We start from the raw sequence: 20,270 nt of genomic DNA, 5'->3' as shown, positions 1-20,270 counted from the left end.
CTTCAGACCAACACAGCTACCCAATTGTATCCATCTCGAGTGTGTTCACTTTGCCCCAACGAGACAAGTTTAAGTTGCCTATCTGACCAAACCCAAAGATTGGCTCCCTTATCTTGAGGTTCTTCCTAGCCACCTGCGGCCAGAGCAGCATAATTCATTTCCATCCAGATTCCAGGTGAAGTAGCATGGAATACAATTATGTGATGATGTGCATGCAAAGCAGACATCTTGAATCCCTGACTCTCTCCATCACACCATGGTGTTGTTCCCCTGCTCTCAGTGTGCATGACTGGTTCACATAGGCAGGAGAATGGGACATGAAAACAGAACGTACTCCTTCAAACTATGTGTGGCCAGCTTTAATTGTTCCTTGTCATAAAAACATCCAACAAAAACAGGCATGAGGGAGAAAGTTGCTTCCATCTCCTCTTTCCTTGCCGTGCTGGTTTTCTGCCTGCAGGGAGATTTCAGCACCAGGGAGAATGCTATACCATGATCTGCTTCCTGCAATCTAAAGTGGTATGATATATTTGGCCACCTCATCCTCCTGCAAGCATGAATCAGGTTGCAAAAATGAGAAGGCGGAACGGAGTAAACTAGCCTGGAAATGTTACCCCTATTCCTAATTCTAGATGTGCAGCAGCTATAGGGCTTTCTTCCCTGGCAGAAGGAAGTGAATTTCCCACCATTGTCTCCATCTTTTTATCTGATGTTTCTGGAGAAGGTCCTGCAATTACAGGCATCAAGACCTTTCCAGGGCCAAAAATAAAGCAACAAGTGGAAGAAGCAGAGGAGAGGCATTGAACATTCTCAAACACATGCTCTGTAAGGGAGGGGGGGGGGCTGCTACTTCTTTGGCTTTGAAAACAGGCTTTCTGTTCAACACTCTCTAACCCTGCCTCACATTCTACCGGCAAATGGAGGAAAAGGAGAACATTATTGTAGGTCTCTTTGGGGCCCAAGAAAAACATTGTATAAATGTCTAAATAAACAGATCTGGACATTCCACGGGATGTCCCCCAATGGAGAAAAAGTTTGTCTCTTTCCCAATCTCATACTCATGTGCTCACCCTCATTTTCCTCCCAGGGATGGAAATAGGCCTGACGCCCGAGGCCTGGCGGACACCCACCCACGGACCGAGGGATAGCCCGTCCGTCGCTCGATCCCACCCTCAGCTTCACCTTCCCCTCTGACTCATACATAATCGTCCCTTCCAGCCAAGATAAACGGGCGGGGAAAGGGGCGGCTGCGCGGCAGGAACCGCGGCGAGCTCCGCACTGGAGTCGAGCGGCCTCCTGCAAGCCTGGCTAGGGAAGGTCCCGGCTCCTGGGGAACGGGCACAGGCCAAGCCCACCAAGCCTGCGGTTCAGTCGACCCGCCCTGGAAAGTCCCTCTCGTGCCGGGCCGGGTAGCTCTCCCGGCAGGCGAGGGGCTTGGGTCGGGACTCATCGTGGGCCAGGCGAGCGCCTGCCGGTTGAGACAGGCAGCTGCGTCAGCTTTGCACTCGAGGAATAGAAACCGGCTTCAGGCGCCGCTTCCTCCCGCGCAATGCTGCGCAGAGTCGTTATTTGGCTCGCTAGCCTGAATCACCCAAGAGCTAGCTCTTCAGAGCCCTCCTCACTCCCCCCACCCCCCTTTAAGGTGCCTTTTGTAGCTCTTTTAGAAATTATTTTTGACGTCGATATGTGCGAGTTGTTGGAATACTCCCGTGCAGGAGGGGACAGAGGTGGGAGAAATCGCTTTTGGATTAGTTTCTCTCTGCAAACAACCGACGGACTGTGTTACACACAGTTACACACAGTCCGTGTAGTTACATTCTTCCTGCAATTACGGAATGCAAATGTATACTTTCTTTGCTCCAGCATGCATAAATGCGCCAAAGCGGTGCTGTGATATTTTGTGCAATTCTATCCATTGTCCAGCTCTTTGCCGTTCAGGGCGAGCCGGAGAGGTTTGCTCTCCCCAGTGCAATACTGCACCCGGATCCTGGGCATACTGCAGAGAGATTCCTTTGAAGGCGAGGCATTTCTGACCTCTGCGGCTACTAATGTTCTAATTTCCCAACAGGGCCTATGGTTGGACGCCAGTTAGCCTCGCGGTGGGTCGTGCAGGTTATTCTCATAGGAAAGTGCCCTCCAACTGCAGCACCCAACCCTTGTCTAAGTGGAGAAGCGGGCGCGGTAGGAGCGGATATTTGACGTTTAGAAATTCTAGGGCAACCCGCGCGATTATACCCGACTGATCCATGCAGTGGGAACATGGTGGGGAGAACGGCGGGGCGCGCCACTTCCGACTGCGAAGCACCCCCACCTCGCAAACAGGCAACATGCAGAGACGGAGAGGGAGAAGGGGGCAGAACCTTCCTGCTGGCTCTGCTACCTTTCTACGGGCACGGAGGGTTTCTTCCCGCACTCCACGTTGGGGCCCATCACCTAGCGCTGAAAACAGCGCCGCGCTTTCTGCCGCCTCAGTTCTCTGGCACCGACGAACCCGGGAAAGGCCAGAGCCCGAGTGCCTCTGCCCAGGTCTGGGTATTCAGCCAAACTCCCGCCTCGTTTGGGGAAGCGCACCTGCCACGTTCTCGGGGCCTACGGCGGCCACGTGCGGAGGGGAGGCGACGCGGGGCTCCTCTTCGGCCACTGCCTCACTTCTCCAGGCCGCCGCGCAGAAGGAGGAGGGGAAGCGAGGATGGCCGAGGCGAGCGTGAGGCTGGCGGCCGCCCCGGGCGGGAGGAACTGCGGAGGAGCCCAGGAAAGGGGCGCGCCGAGTCGGGGGGAGAGAGTGAGAGAGGCAAGCGCGAGGCAAGACGCCGGAGGGGGGGCGTAGGGGGCGTCTTCCTATGAGGGGAGCCGCCGCAGCAGGCAGGTGTAGCGGCCAGAAGGCGGAGGCGCCGTTTGGAGGGGAACGGATGAGGCGCTGGATGCTGCCCGTGGGACCCACGGCGGGATAGCGTTCCCGCCCGTGGGTGTGGGCACTGCAACCGCACCCGAGCTGAACAGCTGCTTCCCGGCTCCAGCTGCCCCCGGATGGGGAGGGGAAAACCTCGCCCGGGCGAGGCGCGAGCGGCCGCGGAGAGAGGGAGACGGCGCGAGAAGGGGCAGGTACACTGGGGAGGGGGCGAGGAGAGACGGGCCGGGGGTTCCCGGCCGGGAAGGAAAGCCCTTTGGTCTTGCAAACCGAGGAAGAGCGAGGGGGACGGGATGATTTCGCTTCACGGGGCAGAAAATGTGGGAGCTGGGCTGTGGGCACGGGAGGCTGAGGTGCTGTGGGGGGTAGGGGGCTCTGACCTGGCTTAAGCTGCGCAAAAGAGACTGGGCAGAGGGCGACCAAGGACTGCTGGGTTGGGTCTAGTGCCACTTGTCACCCGCACCTTGCATCGTGCTTGGAGAGGCAGACATTCAACAGGTAATGCCTTAAGGAGTTGCTGTCTGGCTCGGTACTGGAGTGCGCTGCACCGCCTAAGTTTCTGATCGTCAACACAATGTGCAAGTGGGCCAGGAAAGGAGCTGACAAGCCTAGTTTGACAGCCTGCTCTGTGTGAGTTTGGGTTCTGGCTGTGGGAGCCGGTTTCATGTCTAGTGGCGAGGAGAGCTTGGGGGCTCACTCAGGGCGAGTGCTTCATAGTTCTGTCTGATCTGTGTTATTCTCCTTTCCTGCATATACAACAAAATACATAATAATGGCTTGATACAGTGTGAGTTGGGTGGACTGTTGGGGGAGGGGGGTGCATCTGTTGGAGGAAAAGTGTTCTGCTGGGGAAGGGTTATTCAGTGGCCTCCCTTGACTCCCCACAGGTATATCCTTTCTCCTCTGCTGGCGTCTGTCCCTGTGCCTCCCTGGCAGGGACATGAGGAAGGAGGTGTCATCTAACCAAGCCCAAGGTCAGCCTGCTACCCACGCCAGCCGGAGCTCAGCATGGCTCCAAGGAGCCCCCGTGTGAACACTTGTCTCTTTGCTGCCTGCCTGTGTCTTTGGAGAGGGTAAGTGTGGGGAGGGGGCTAGAATGGGGGAACCGAGCCTGGCCTAGAAGGCACAGACCCCTATTGGATGGCATAGGCTGGGACGGTCCACAAAGAATGGCTTTGTTGTCATTGTGGGTGGGTGGGTATCGCTGGTGTTTGCTTTGCTTTGGAAGGCTATCCCACTACCCATTAGGCAAGTTCTCCATGGCTGCGTTGCCACCCCCACATTGCCTGCGATGTGCTTGGAACAGCTTGTACAGCTTCCGCCCATCCTTGCTTACCCGTGGATTGTCTCTGAGCACGAGGACGAGTTCTGAATTTCTTGGAAGGCACTGAGCTGTAAGGGTTGCAGCTGGGGATGCCAGGGAACAGGGCTCAGAAGGAGAGGACTCCTAAAGCACATCCTTTGCGTTTTCTCATGGATTCCCATGAGTAGCTGTGTTGGTCTGAAGTAGCACAATAAAATCAGAGTCCAGTAGCACCTTTAAGACCAACAAAGATTTATTCAAGGTGCAAGCACTCGAAAGCTCACACCTTGTATAAATCTTCGTTGGTCTTAAAGGTGCTACTGGACTCTGATTTTATTTTCTTTAGATATATTACCCGTTTGCGCACTTCAACGCATATTTGTGGATGGGGCAGGGATTGCAAATGATTCTGTATCAAACCCAGGGTGGCAGTTACTCCAGTCCTCTGCAGAAAAAGGGTGTGGGTCTTGTGTTTTGATGCACAAGATGATGCTCGCTGTTGCTAGGGATCATATTTGTGCTGGCAAAAACACATCTCACAAGAGCCTCCCATTTAATAATTTAGGGGGTGGTCATGCACCCTTTATTCCTCTCGCCTGCCTCATTGGCCTCTCCCTGTCCTCTCATCTTAATGGGAGGAGGGAGCTGGGATGTGGGGCTGCCCTGATCCATGTGCCATGGAAACACAGAGCAGCATGGAGGCAGGTGCCATTTTGTCTTTAAGCTGCAGACACTCATAGTTCTGAGACTACAAGCAAGAAAATGAGCACCCCCCCCACACACACACACACAAATGTTTTGGAGGTGGCTGTGAGGAGCTCTTCTCACTTTTATCTTCTGACCTGTATCTCCCCCCCCCCCCCGCTGCCATATTGGGGGGGGGGTTTATGTTCTATTTTGTGTGGTTTCATTGGGGTTATTGTTATGGGGCTTTTTGTATTATAACCCACCAGGAGCCAGTATGCCAAGAGTGGCGGGTAAGAAATATAATAATAATAATCTTCTGCTGACGGAAGAGCCCCTTCAAGTTGGAGGAGGCTTCTTAGGCTGGAGAAAGGCCTAAAGAGGATATGACCTAATAGCTCTTCTGCTGGCAGAAGGAACCAATGGTTGGAGGAAGCCTCCTTATAGTTTACACATTCCTGAGAACCCAAGCTGGGATAGGGGCCCCTGTGCTGTGTCTTGTGTAGCATGAATTGCTCAGTTACCACTCCTGTGTTGCATGATGAATGACTGCAGCACCCAAGGGATTTCAGCTTCTGGGAGACAGAGGACTGCTTGGTTTGTTGGGGAAACCCACAAATGTGTGAAGTCTTCAAACTTAGCTTAATGGAGTGATGTGGTACGTTTCATTGGTTCTTTAAAGCTAGAAAGAAGACGAAGAGAACCACCTGTTTACCTGCAGGCAGTTTTCATGTCAAACACATGATCTAGGGTCTGTAACCGGCCCATTACCAGGGCTCTTACTAGGCCTGCAAGCAACTGGGAGGAAACCAGTTCACATGTAGACTAGAGAGGCCTATATTAGGGTATGATACCCCCTTCCCCAAATGCAGGCCCTCCCCAGGGCCTTCTCCCAGATCTCCAGGGATTGCCAAATGAGGAGTAGGCAACCATAAGAGTTGAGGAGGGTTGGTTTGGCCCGAAGCTCTGTGCAGCAAGTTCCTTTGAGGTCTGCCTGTAGCCCTTGGTTGAAGTACCGGGCCAGGAAGTGTTGCCTAGTGGCCGCCTCCTGCTGTGTGCATTGGGCTCCTGCCTCTCCCGACTGTGCTGTTGGAAAGACTGCTGGTGGTTCATGTACAGCAGGCAGAATCTCCTTGGCCCCACCTCCCTGAGCCCAGCCAAGCAGCTTCCTACTTGCAGGCAGCCTGGGAAAGGCACTCATGGGCACAGGGGCAAAGCTGCTGGCTAGCTCACCAGACATGCCTGCTTAGGTAGGCATGTGAATGGAGAAACCGACCAGGCACACTGAGCTGCAGCCTAGATGAGAGAGAAAAGCCTGGCACTTATTGAGGGGTGCAGCACATGCTGAATGCCAAGGATTGGGGTGGAGGGGGGCCCTCTGCCTCAGATGGCTGGAGCCTGCTAACCCACTGACCCAGATGTGCACAGATCCTCTCTTGCTTCCCTCCCTCAGCAGCATGGGGAGGATTAAATAAGAGGAAAAGCTGAAGCATACGCATGCTCCGTGCTCTGTGGGCTCCCTGCATGCAAGCCCTCCCTTATGTAGCAGTCTGAATGGAAGTGGGGTGAGGCAAAGGTCAGGGACAGGAGCAAGCATTGAGAAAAGCATACCGGGGTTCACATGGCAGAGTCGGGTACTGGATGTGCATCTGTGCTTGCACATGGGGAGTAATGTTTTGGATGGTTGGATAATGCCCTGAAAGTCTACAAAAAGCAATTTAAGTGGAGCTGGCATATTTGGAGAATGACAGCGCTTGAAGATTGCTTGAGCATCGTATTTCCCCTTGTGGTTCAAGCTTGTTGCTGAATTTGGGATGATCATAGCAGTTTCTGTAAGGCAGGGCTTATTGGGTTCCCTTGGTTGATGCTGCTTGACTCCTTGTCCATGGCAACAAAATGCAGCACTTCTTGCTCTAGTTCAGGGGCTCATGGGAATTGTAGTCCATGGACATCTGGAGGGCCGCAGTTTGACTACCCTTGCTCTAGTTCATGCAAGGCTTCTGAAATGTGTTAGTCTTCAAAGACCTCAAGAGTCTCTGGTTGTAGCACCCTGATTGTCAGGCAGTCGCTCTCTGTGTTGTGCATATTGAGAGAAGGGTGGTTAGTTAGTTGCTGAGAAGGGATGTGGGTCACAGTCAATGGCAAAATATCTCTGGCACCTGGCATTGCATTTTATGGCACACACGGCCCAATTCAACAAAGTGATGTTTATGTCAGATCTGGCCTTCATAACAGATGCGAGTGACACCTCTGCTCTAGGTGATTGGGTGAAGCAACAGGGTGCTGGGTAGTGTCTCCCGTTTGGGCTGTCTGCGTACATGGCCGCTGTCCATGACATGAGAACTTATATGTTCTCACCCTTTAAGGCTCAGTTTGCTGCGTCTTCATGGGGCAAATACTCTGGAGATTTCTTTATGACAAGTTGTGACATTTTATGTTTCAGTGTCATCCAGTGTGTATGTTAGTAGGTGGAGTGTTGCTTTAACTGGAGCAGTGTGTTCAGGTTAATGTGCCAATATGTGTTCCTGATTTTCTCAGCAATGCCTGCCCTTTGGGAGGTTCATCATTGGTACATTAAGTGGGTAAGAGCTTAACACATTCCCAGGGTGGCATAGAGGCTGCAGCCAAGCCGTATTTACAGTTGTCATGAGAGTTCTGTGAGGAAATCGATATTTGCCTACAAAGGACCACTACAGGTCACAAATATTCAGTTTATTAATTCTGTTTCTTATATTTGTATACCGCCCTTCTCTGCAGCTCAGGGCAGTTTACATGGAACATGGGGGGAACAATAGAAGTTAACAAGAAGTGTAATGGTTAGAATTTAGATGCAGGGAGATCTAAATCCCTTTGCTGATATGAGGTCTATGGGGGGGGGGGAAAGAAAATAGATTTTGGGCCAGGCAGTCTGACATCATAGGATTGGTCCAAATGTAAAATGAGAAGGGAGGATCAGATTGGTGTGGAGAACCAGCTTGGTGTAGTGGTTAAGAGCAGCAGCCTCTGATCTGGAGAGCTGGGTTTGATTCCCCACTCCTCCACAGGCAGCCAGCTGGGTGACATTGGGCTAATCACAGTCCTGTTAGGGCTGTTCTCATAGCGCAGTTCTCATACCTCTCTCAGCCCTACCTACCTCATGTGATGTCTGTTTATAAGCTATTTTGAGGCTTTGGGTAGTGAAAAGTAAAAAGGTAAAGGTATCCCCTGTGCATGTCTGACCCTTGGGGTGACGCCCTCTAGCGTTTTCATGGCAGACTCAATACGGGGTGGTTTGCCAGTGCCTTCCCCAGTCATTACCGTTTACCCCCCAGCAAGCTGGGTAGTCATTTTACCGACCTCGGAAGGATGGAAGGCTGAGTCAACCTTGAGCCGGCTGCTGGGATCGAACTCCCAACCTCATGGGTAGAGCTTCAAACAGCATGTCAGCTGCCTTACCACTCTGCGCCACAAGAGACTCTTGAAAAGCGAGTAGTGAAAAAAGCAGGTAGTGAAAAGCGAGATATAAAAACCAATTTTTCTTTTATATTTCACCCTGAGCTCCTTGGAGGATCAGGAGAATAAATATGTATTAGATGTATTTTATTTATTTATTACATTTTTATGCTGCCCTCCATTGCCACTCTTTACAGTGAATTGTCTGTCTTTACCAACCTTTCTCAACCTTTTTACCATTGAGAAACCCCTGAAACATCCTTCAGGCCTTGAGAAACCCCAGAAATGGTGCAATCATACAGAATATAGTTGGGAAGCATAGCTGTATATTTGCCCAGTAGGGGCCCCTCCTCTTCCCACCCCCTCCAGGCCCATCAATGGCCATTTTTTGGGGCAGGGTGGATTGACATGACCATACATGGTAATATCACCTGATAACTGTTTAACAAATTTAAAAAAAATATATTAACAAATTATTTAACTCCATCAATTCGGGAAACCCTTATAGTTCTTCAAGAAACCCCAGGGTTGAAGGGCTTAAGGCGGCAGTGGTGTGCCCTGTCTTGGAAAAAGCCATTGCTGGACCCATGGGATCCCGCCATCTACTGCCTGGACTTGCATCTTGAGTTTCTGGGAAAGGTAGTTGAATGGGCTGCAACGGACCAGCTCCTGGCATTTTTGGAAGAAACTTCAGCCCTAGATCCATACCAGTCTGGCTTTCATCCTGGTCATGGAGTGGAGACTGCCCTGGTCGCCCTGATGGATGATATTTGGCCCCAGTTGGACCAGGGCAATTTGGCCACCCTCATGCTCTTAGAAGATTGACTATGTGCTCTGCAGCCAAAGATGGAAAAGTTCTATCCAGTCAATAAAAACAAGACCAGGAGCTGATTGTGGTTCAGATCATGAGCTTCTTGTTGCAAAATTTAGGCTTAAATTGAAGAAAGTAGGGAAAAGCACTAGGCCACTCAGGTATGAACTAAATCATATCCCTGACGAATACACAGTGGAGGTGACAAATAGATTTAAGGAATTAGATCTGATAGACAGAGTGCCTGAAGAACTATGGACGGAGGTTCGCAACATTGTACAAGAGGTAGCAACTAAAACCATCCCAAAGAAAAAGAAATGCAAGAAATCAAAATGGCTGTCTGAGGAAGCTTTACAAATAGCTAAGGAGAGAAGGGAAGTGAAAGGCAAGGGAGAAAGAGAAAGATACACCCAACTGAATGCAGAATTCCAGAGAAAAGCTAGAAGAGATAAGAATGCCTTCTTAAATGAACAGTGCAAACAAATAGAAGAAAACAATAGAATGGGGAGGACCAGAGATCTTTTCAAGAAAATTGGAGATATGAAGAGAACGTTTCATGCAAAGATGGGTATGATAAGGGACCAAAATGGTAGGGACCTCACAGAAGCAGAAGAGATCAAACAAAGGTGGCAAAATTATACAGAAGAACTATACAAGAGCGAGCTTAACATCCCTGATGACCACAATGGGGTAGTTACTGACCTGGAGCCAGACATCCTGGAATGTGAAGTCAAATGGGCCTTAGGAAGTCTGAGCAACAATAAAGCTAGTGGTAGTGACAGCATTCCAGTTGAACTATTCAAAATCTTAAAGGACGATGCAGTAAAAGTGCTACACTCAATATGCCAGCAAATTTGGAAAACTCAACAATGGCCACAGGATTGGAAAAGGTCAGTTTACATTCCAATCCCAAAGAAGGGCAATGCCAAAGAATGTTCAAACTACCGTACCATCGCACTAATTTCTCATGCTAGCAAAGTTATGCTCAAAATCCTACAAGCTAGGCTCCAGCAATATGTGGACCGAGAACTTCCAGACGTACAGGCAGGATTTCGAAGAGGCAGAGGAACTAGAGATCAAATTGCCAACATACGCTGGATCATGGAGAAAGCTAGGGAGTACCAGAAGAACGTCTACTTCTGCTTCATTGACTATGCTAAGGCCTTTGATTGTGTGGAGCACAACAAATTGTGGCAAGTTCTTAAAGAGATGGGAATACCAGAGCATCTTATTTGTCTCTTGAGAAATTTATATGCAGGTCAAGAAGCAACAGTGAGAACTGAACATGGAATCACTGACTGGTTCAAAATTGAGAAAGGTGTTCGGCAAGGCTGTATACTGTCGCCTTGCCTATTTAACTTGTATGCAGAGCACATCATGAGAAATGCGGGATTAGAGGAGTCACAAATTGGGATCAAGATTGCAGGGAGAAATATCAACAACCTCAGATATGCAGATGATACCACTCTAATGGCAGAAAGTGAAGAGGAACTAAAGAGCCTGTTGATGCGGGTGAAGGAGGAGAGTGCCAAAGTTGGCTTGAAACTCAACATCAAGAAAACAAAGATCATGGCATCCGGCCCTCTCAATTCCTGGCAAATAGAAGGGGAAGAAATGGAGATAGTGACAGATTTTATTTTCCTGGGCTCCAAGATCACTGCAGATGAGGACTGCAGCAAAGAAATTAAAAGACGCTTGCTCCTGGGGAGGAAAGCTATGGCAAATCTAGACAGCATCCTAAAAAGCAGAGACATCACCCTGCCAACAAAAGTGCGTTTAGTCAAGGCTATGGTCTTCCCAGTTGCAATGTATGGCTGCGAAAGTTGGACCATAAGGAAGGCCGAGCGTCAAAGAATTGAGGCTTTTGAACTCTGGTGCTGGAGAAGACTCTTGCGAGTCCCTTGGACTGCAAGGCGAACAAACCAGTCAGTCCTAGAGGAGATCAGCCCTGACTGCTCTTTAGAAGGCCAGATCCTGAAGATGAAACTCAAATATTTTGGCCACCTCATGAGAAGGAAGGACTCCCTGGAGAAGAGCCTAATGCTGGGAGAGATCGAGGGCAAAAGAAGAAGGGGACGACAGAGAATGAGGTGGATGGATGGAGTCACTGAAGCAGTAGGTGCAAACTTAAATGGACTCCGGGGAATGGTAGAGGACAGGAAGGCCTGGAGGATCATTGTCCATGGGGTCGCGATGGGTCGGACACGACTTCGCACATAACAACAACAACAACAAATGCTCTTAGATCTATCAGCTGCATTTGATGTGCTCAGTCATGAGCTGTTGGCCCACTACCTCGCTGGGGCCTGGATTAAGGGACTGCACTGAAATGGCTGGTCTCTATTCTTCAGAACCGGACTCAGGAGGAGTTGTTTATCCCCTTTGTGCTCCCATGTGGGGTACCACAGGGGCAATATTCTTCCCCACACTTTTTAAAATCTGTGTGCACCCTCTAGCCCAGCTGGTCCAGAGCTTTGGACTGGGATGTCACCAATATGCAGATGACACCAAGCTCTACCTCCTAATGGACAGACTGATGGACTCCCCCCTGGAAACATTTGCCAGTTGTTTGGAAGCAGTGGCTGGATGGCTCAGGCAAAGTTGTCTGAAACTCAACCCATCCAAGATGGAGGTCCTGTGGCTGGATAGAAGGGGGGAGGACTAGGAAGCGCATCTCCCCTGCCTGGACTGGGTGCAATTGACATCAGTTGCCAGTTGGGAATGATTTTTGATGCCTTCGTTTCAATGGAGGCTCAGATCACAAAAGTTGCCCGAATGGCATTTATCCCTCTGTGCCAAGCACGGCTACTAGTGCCCTACCTACCTATCCTCAGAACACTTGGCCACAACAATCTATGGAACGGTCACTTCCAGATTAGACTTCTGTAACAGGCTCTACACGGGCCTACCCTTGTCTTTGACTCAGAAACTGCAACTGATACAAAATGCGAGGGTCCTCACTCTGACATCTTGGAGGGCCCATATTCAACCGGTGCTCCATCAACTGCACTGGCTACCAGTCTGCTTCCAGGGATTCTCTCTTTGTAATTATGCCACCATTTATTGCTCTGTTTTGTAATTTTATTGGGGGATTATGGGGTTTTATTGTGATTTTTATTACTTTTATATTGTAAGCCACCATTGATTGGCAGTATATAAATTAAAAAAGTAAATACATAAGTGATACATGTTGAACTTTTCTTCACCATTCTGTATTCTGAAGGAAGTTAGATTGATAGACAGTTTGTCTCAAGGTCACCCTGTTAGTTTCTTGGCTGACTTGTGATTTGAACTATCCTCTTCAGTCCTAGCCCAACGCCCTAACGGCTAACCACTACACCAAACTGGGGACCAGTTCACCTTGTCTTCTTGCCGATGTAATCCTCATCGCATATGAGCAGAATGGCTGAAGGGGCATTCCTTACCTCACATCCTGCTTCTGTGTTTCTGTTCTGGGGGTGATAAAGACCACCATTGCAGCAGCTGTCGGGTTATGAGTCAGGGCCTTGAAACAGTTTCTTAACTTCTGGAAAGTTCTTGCATGAGTTCGTTGAGGAAATATGCTTATTCAAATGGGATATTATACCAAGTGGTAGTGGGGGAAGAAGAATGGACCCTTAGACCATTTAGGAGCAATTGCTAGTGTTGAGGATATCCCATCTCCATTGGGTGGCTGCTATGGTGGCCTCTTCCCCTCAGGAAACTTGGCTCTATTTCCTTTTTCCTCATCAACATGCCTCCATCTGCCACTGCCCAAGTTATTTCTGCTCCTCCTCCTGTTGCCACAGAGACACCCTGCTTCAGAACTGGGAGGGGCCCTCCTTTTGTTAGATGAACACCCTCACCCCTACCCCAACGCCTCCCTCTTTGGGTGCTGAGCTGCAGGGCAAGGCTTTTGATCTTCCACCTTGCTTTCATCTGGTTCCAGTGGCAGGGGGGAGGGGGCAGGCAGGGAATTTCCCCCTGGAAACTCACCCACCCAGGTGCAGAGATCGACCTGGGGGGCGGGGGGCCAGGATGAGTGGCCATAAGGACTTTGCACACCATACTGCAAATTTACTGGTTGCAGTTCTGTGGAGCAATGTGGCTTAAAATGACTCATGACTCCTGTTTCCTGGGAATTCGCAAGAGAATGGAGTGAGATTGAGAAGGTTCAGGGCAGGAATCATGGAGTAGGAGCTATGATTCCAGGCTTTTCTCTCTAGACCTGGAAAAAAGAGCGATCCTTAAAGGGCTGGAGAGGAGGGGGAAAATAGGAAATTTTACTCCCAGTTCTAGGACAGACAATGGAAAGGCAAAGAGATGAGCAAATTCTCGTCAGGTCATTTTGTTTCAAGTATGCATTATTGTGTATACAGTCAGTTAGTCAGTCAGTCAGTAACCTTTTATTGGCATAAAATGTATAAGACATATAAAAGTAGGGTTTAAAATTTCAACAAAATAGTAAAATGGGGTTACATAACCAAACAGATCTTAAAATGATTAAATAAACTATAAAAGATAAAATACAAGGTAGGCAGCATATTATAAAAGCATCTTAGTTAAAACTCTGACAACTAAAATGGTTATCTCTGGGTCTTTGTCAGAGAGCAGAAATTGCAAGGTCATAGATTTACTTACAGAAGGCTTGTTTCCCAGCAAGGCAACAAAGCTGTCATGCTCATATAAGGGGCAATCTAACAAAATGTGTGAGACAGAGTCAGGGCAACCAGAACCACACGGACAGAGTCTCGCATGGTATGGGATATGGTGGAATCTTCCCTCTAAGACCTTTGAGGGGAAAGCATTCATTCGTGCCAGGAGAAAAGCTCTTCTCAGGGGTGGGACATCAAGGAGATGCAAATATGTAGGCATAATATTTCTCTGCATAATGATGCCAAAGAATGCTGCTGAGCAGACTCGAGGCTGGGTAGGTATGAGTTCCTGCTGCTCATGGTCTAATATTCTCTGTTTAATAATCCGGAAGATACATTTTTCTTCCAGAGGTAGTAGGGAGTTCAGATCGATGCCAATGGAGGCTAATTTTTGTTCAATAGCCTGGAACCATTGAAATTTAAGAGGGTCACTTTTTAGACAAGTTAAAAGGCTGCCTTTTGTGTATACAAAGTATTGGCAGGACAGGATTGATCAGATTTGAAATGTGAGGTACAAAGGCAATGTCGCCACAAAATATCTGGTTTCACAAAATATCTACCAGCCCCCCTCCAAAATCTTTTGAATCTGCATTTGAGCAAAGGGACATAGATCTTAAATTCTATGCATCGCCCTCATTTGGTCAGGCTCATTGATGAGTAATTTATTCAGCCCTTGACCAGTTTGAGTTGATTTTGTATAGCTGGGAGTGTTGTCCTTGCTTTAATGGGTAGCTAAGAGGAAGAGCCTCTTGTGGCGCAGAGTGGTAAGGCAGCTGTCTGAAAGCTTTGCCCATAAGGCTGGGAGTTCAATCCCAGCAGCCAGCTCAAGGCTGACTCAGCCTTCCATCCTTTCGAGGTCGATAAAATGAGTGCCCAGCTTGCTGGGGGGGTAAACGGTGATGACTGGGGAAGGGAATGGCAAACCACCCCATATTGAATCTGCCATGAAAACGCTAGAGGACGTCACCCCAAGGATCAGACATGACTCGGTGCTTGCACAGGGGATACTTTTACCTTTACCTTTAATGCAGGAGTCAAAGTCTAGGTAGGAATTTGTTCTCTCTCCAGCACTGGAAGGCACTTCCCAGCTCTGCCGTTCCCACTTTCTGTCTGTCAACTCCATTTCTAGGTAACCTGCCATTTCCTTCTCTCCTTCCTTGAACAGGACTTTGAGTCATGATTTCCTAGGAACGAAGGTGCTGGCGGAACCTGCGCTGACTCCTAACACAGTGTGCATGACCCTTCCCTGGCTGAGCCGGCGCCAGCTTGGACTCTGTGCCCGCAGCCCAGAAGCAATGGCCTCCGCTCTGCAGGGCATCCACCTCGCCCTCCATGAGTGCTACCACCAGCTGCAGGAGAGGCGTTGGGATTGCTCCGACTTGAGCAGCAGTGGCACTGTGCTTCTCAACAGTGCCATCCTTAAGAGAGGTAAGGAGGTTTTTGGAGGATGTGCTGGCCCTGAGGTTGGCACCATCCTTATTCACAATTGGGGTCTGTGGGCAACAAAATCAGAACTTGCTTGCATCACCTTTACCCTTCTTTCCTCCCCACCCATATCAGTTTAGAAAGTTGGCTCCTTGGGGCAGGAACTCATCCTTTGTCTATGAAGGAGAGACAGTAGGGTATAGTGATTAGAGAGTTGGACTAGGATCTCAGAGACTCAGGTTCCAATCCCTACTCACTGGGAGACCTGGGGCTTGTCACTGGAGAATCTGGGACAAGCCCCAATGGGACAGGTGTCCAGAAGCAGTGTAGGAAGCAGAGTGAAAAAGAATCCTGGACCGTTTCCATACTGGAGGCTGGGCTGCAGGTTGGAGTTTGATTTGGGGTAGGTTGTCCTACCTCTTCCTGCTCCCACACAGGGGAACATTTGGCCCGGTGCAGCTCATTCTTCCCAGATTTGTGCTCCCACATGGGAGAAGGAAGGACTCCCTAGAGAAGATCCTAATGCTGGGAGCGATTGAGGGCAAAAGAAGAAGGGGACGACAGAGAATGAGGTGACTGGATGGAGTCACTGAAGCAGTCGGTGCAAACTTAAATGGACTCTGGGGAATGGTAGAGGACAGGAAGGCCTGGAGGATCATTGTCCATGGGGTCACAATGGGTTGGACACAACTTCACACCTAACAACAACAACAACATGGGAGCCTGGCAGTGAAGTTCCCAGTGCGGAAATGGTCATACTCTGCTGCTACTCCCCCCCCCCCCTGTGTCTCTCCCCACCAAGCCAGAGAGCTCAGCCACAATGCAGTGATTCTTCCTTGCAAAGATGCCAAACTCTGTGCCTTCCAGCATAGCTGGAATCAGGAGAGGGAAAGGCAGCAGAAGTACTGGGGAGGGGAGGAACAGAGCCACGTTTAGGGAGTGGAAGTGTGGTAAGGGGGAAAGTAGTCATGAATAGCACCGTGCTTACCCCATGCCCAAGAGTACAGCCGGCCTTACATTTCTCTAATCCCGTTTTTTGCTACACCATCTGCTGTAAATTCTTCTTCCCATGGGCATTTGGGCCCAGCAAGGTCAGGATTCACAAGAAACGAATCTTGGGGTTAAGAAAAGGATGGGCACCAGAAGAGCTGTGCTGATTTCCAGATCCTTCTTTTCAAATTCCACTCTCCCCTCCTGCCCCCCTTCAGCCTAATCCAACCTTCTCTCTCTAGGTGTACGCAAAGTGGCCAACACCTGACCCTAGAGGCAACTTGGCAAGGTGCTCCTCTCTTTGCAGTTTGGATCTCCTTTATTGTATACAGCTTTGAAGGAGCTGGCTCTAAATTTAAACCCCACATCAAAGCTAGGCCCTTGTTCAGACAGGCGCTGGAGCAAACTGCAGCCTCAGTACCTGGGTTGAACAGTTGCTTGCTGTATAATGGCTGTGATGGGGCTCGTCCTAAACTGGAATCAGATGGAATAACATGGAGGATACACCTCAGTAGATGTTGGGAGGCCAAGGAAGAAATGAAACTGAACGTGCATCCTAAATCCATTAGGCTTAGAAGGGTGTGACTTTTCTTAGAAATTACACTTGTTGAAATGTGAGTTGTAATGGATGAGGGTTAGGGATTAGAAAACATGGACTTGAAGCTTGAAATTTGGGGGCAGGAGAGAATAGGAGAGCAGTGGATCAGGTTAGAGGAGTATTACCAGAGGTGCAGGGCAAACAGAATATCAGTAGAGGAGATGACCTGCACAAGTGAATCAATGTTATGTAGAGTTTTCCCAGTGAGCAAAAAGAACTCACTGGGATATATTATGTAATCATGAAGCATGTGCCTGCAGTTGGGTATTGGGTACAGAATTCAGCAACCTAAAAGTCACACCTTTCAGTTTTTATTTTTTAAGGGAGGCTTCTAGCCCTTAAGGCACGCTTTCTTAACCAGGTTTTTATGAAACCCTGGGGTTTCTTAACAACTCTGGAAAGGTTTCATGAATAGGTGGGAGTTAATTACTTTTATATAAAAGTTAATTAATATAAAATTTACTAATCAGGTTATATGACCATATATGGTCCTGTTGACCCCCCAATGCCCATGATGGACGTGTAGAGGGTAGGGAGGGGAGGAGCCCTGGGTGGGCGTGTGCATAGCTATACTTCCCAACCATATTCTGCACAATTGCACCACTTCCAGAGTTTCTCAAAGCTTGAAGAATATTTCAAGGGTTTCTCAAGGGTAAAAAGTTGAGAACAGCTGTCTTAAAGCTTCATAACTGACTAGAGACTAGACAGCACCTGATGAAATCCTAAAAACTAAAGACTGGGGATGGATAGAAGGGGCTGAGCAAAAGGCTTAGTGATTATGTAGGGAGAATGTCAGTGCCATCAATCTGGATATAGTCTTTACCTCACTCAGAACTAGGAAAAACAATCTACATCTTATTTATTTATTACACTTTTCTTCAAAAAAGACCCAAAGCAGCTTACAGCAATAAAACAATATGTAAAGAATCAGAGCACAGTAAGCAAAAAGCAAAACAAGTATACATCATTGGCAGACTTGATTTAAGTCACGGGCTCCGAGCCTGTCCAGGCTTTGGAAGGTGTCTGATACAGAAAAGGAGAAAGCAGGCCTCAGCAAAAAAAGCTCCTTCTCTTACTTGTTCCGATCCTGCAAATAAACAAACATGCCAATTTGATTTGTATATGATTCAGGTTGCAGAATTTGGTGTTCTTTGAAACAGAATTTGGGTTAACTTGATGTAAGACCCTGATGTTAGCTTGATGTAACTTTTAAAAAGTGCAGCGTATTTCCAGATTTGATAGCAGTTTGTTTATAAGTTGCAAGGATTTATGAATCCTTAAAGTTGTTTCAACAGCAGAGAATATGGCTTAATTAACGTAGAATTACTGTAATAGGGAGAAAGATCCTTTCCCTCGATTCTGCTGACTTGACTTCTTCTGTGCTCCATGTACTCAAGAGTAAAAGTCTCTGCTAGATTTATCCACTGCAAAAGAGTAGTTTTATCTGTCGTAGCAAAATAAAAGTGGCTTCTTAATGATGAGCAGGATTTGTTTCCTTTCCATAGTAATCCATGTCAGCTTGAGTTGCTTCCAAACACTGAATTGGTGTTTGGCCCCCAAGAGGGCCAATAGCAGCTTGATTGGAAGGGACAATTGAGTATGGGAAGATGATAGATGGGCAAGGGTTAAAAGGGTAGGTTTCTGGCCCAGGGCTGTTTATGAGGCAGAAGGTCTCAGATTCAATCCTAACCCTGGATAGCCGTTGTCAGACAGAATAGACCAATGGTTTAAGGTAGCTACGTGTGTGAGCTTCTGATTAAGATCTCAAGAAAAAAAATGATTTCTTCCAGTTAAGGATAGGATAATAGAGTTTAACTCTCTAATAAGCAGATCCCTAGCATAATCTTGCTGATTGTATAATTACAGGAGACAGCAATGTAAAATCTTGGTGGGATCACCTCTCCCAAGTACATTTATAGTTCCTTAGATAAGCATGAGCAGCTAGAACTTAAACTTGGAATTTTCCAGAGAAATTGACTTCTTAATATATTGTTTTTGCACCTTGATCCAGACCAGTTAGTTCTAGTTTGGAGATCATGTACCTGTCTTAATGTTAGCAGTCACAGCACATTCCACCCTAGTCTACATGACTTCACCATTCTAATATGTCTCCAGTCTGGTTCATTTTCACTTCCACTGTCCTCCCTTTGTGAATTCTATGGCCCCCATCTGCAGACACTTAAATCCATGGATTAGGGCTGCACAATTGATAAACAGACACCCCAAGTTTATAGAAAAATCTGAAATTACAAAATGGGGGGGGGGATTGATGGAACCACCTAGGAGCCACCTGAGCTTAGCATCAGCTGTGCTGGATGTGCTGCTGCCAGCAGCATGACCCAGGGGTTGTGCTGGGTCTGCTGGTGGTGGAGGGGCAGGTCTGGGAGTTGCTCTGGGTGTGGACCCAGTGATAAAGGGGAGGGGGAATCTTCCTCCTTGAGGATCATGGGCTGGGCGTGGCTTGGCTTCCAGCATCATCTCCGAGTATTAATTGGATAGTTTTCACATGGCACATTTACAGCGACAGAAAACAAGTTAACCAGCATGTATATAACCATACATAGGAATATATGACCATGTTTCTTTATAGTCTTAAGCAAGTTTCAAATCAATCCTCCTATATCAGTAAACCACCCTTATCAGGCAATGGGCAATTTTATGGGAAATGTTTACTGCATTTTTAACAGATGGTAATAACTAGCAAGTAAACTTTTCCTTGGGTAGCCAGTGAGTAATTTAAAACCATATGCTTCTGTACTCTGACTTAGGATAAACTTTTATTTTCTTTTTGCAGAACATGTGCAGAGACATTGCCAAGATCTTCCATGACTCTGGATATATATATTATATATTATAGCAGTATTTAATTCTGAAACTTCTAGCCCTGGCAGTAGCAGACCCTAACCCTGTAATTCTACCAAGGGGCAATTTACTTTTTTAGGCAGGTAAGAAGATTCTGGGCCTGGTGGTGGTAAACAGTATGATGCCAGGTAACACCAGGGGCCAAATACTCTATGATGTAAATTACAATCCAATTGTAAGGTAGTTTATTTGCTTTATTTTATTTATCTTTGTACTTGTATTCCGTCCTTTCCCAAAGACACAGGGCAGATTACAGTAATTTGAAATCCATTTTTAAAAACCTACAATATTTGTAGGCTACCTCCCACATAGCCTGTATAATCCAGGAGCCATTATTTTAAGGTACACTTTTGCAGTTCTATTTCAGCAAACATGGAAGGGGCAAAAATAAACCCAGACTTTTACACACACCCAATATCAGCTTTTGTTGGTTTGGCTAATAAGGTTCGAGTGATCTTTAAAAATGAATTTCAAGTCCAAGCAGAGCCAACAGCTGATACTTGCTACAAGCAAAGGAACGGCAACAACTTCATTGTGTAAGAGTATTCTTTTGCTTGCCTCTACAGGCAATTCTTCAAGATTTTGTAGTCTGATCTGCACTCAGTTGAAACAATGCCTTAATG

General features: G+C 47.9%; 1 protein-coding gene across 2 annotated transcripts in view; it reads left to right on the top strand.

Annotated features, from left to right (window-relative positions):
- Nucleotides 1–2,858: 2,858 nt before the first annotated feature.
- Nucleotides 2,859–20,270, top strand: part of WNT10B (Wnt family member 10B) — a 29,899-nt gene continuing 12,487 nt past the window's right edge. The window contains exons 1-3 of one of the 2 annotated variants that reach the window (XM_077328504.1): nt 2,859–3,102; nt 3,796–3,981; nt 14,938–15,200. In XM_077328504.1, the coding sequence (XP_077184619.1) occupies nt 3,917–3,981; nt 14,938–15,200 (328 nt within the window). In that variant the 5' untranslated portion in view covers nt 2,859–3,102; nt 3,796–3,916. Of the gene's footprint in view, nt 3,103–3,412; nt 3,539–3,795; nt 3,982–14,937; nt 15,201–20,270 lie in introns of those variants that run through there. The other variant, XM_077328505.1, reaches the window with a different exon arrangement.

Source organism: Paroedura picta, chromosome 3 (assembly GCF_049243985.1).
Source record: "Paroedura picta isolate Pp20150507F chromosome 3, Ppicta_v3.0, whole genome shotgun sequence".
Classification (NCBI taxonomy): Eukaryota; Metazoa; Chordata; class Lepidosauria; order Squamata; family Gekkonidae; genus Paroedura; species Paroedura picta.
The sequence above is the reverse complement of the archived record's forward strand: the minus strand, read 5'-3'. Positions and strand labels throughout refer to the sequence as shown.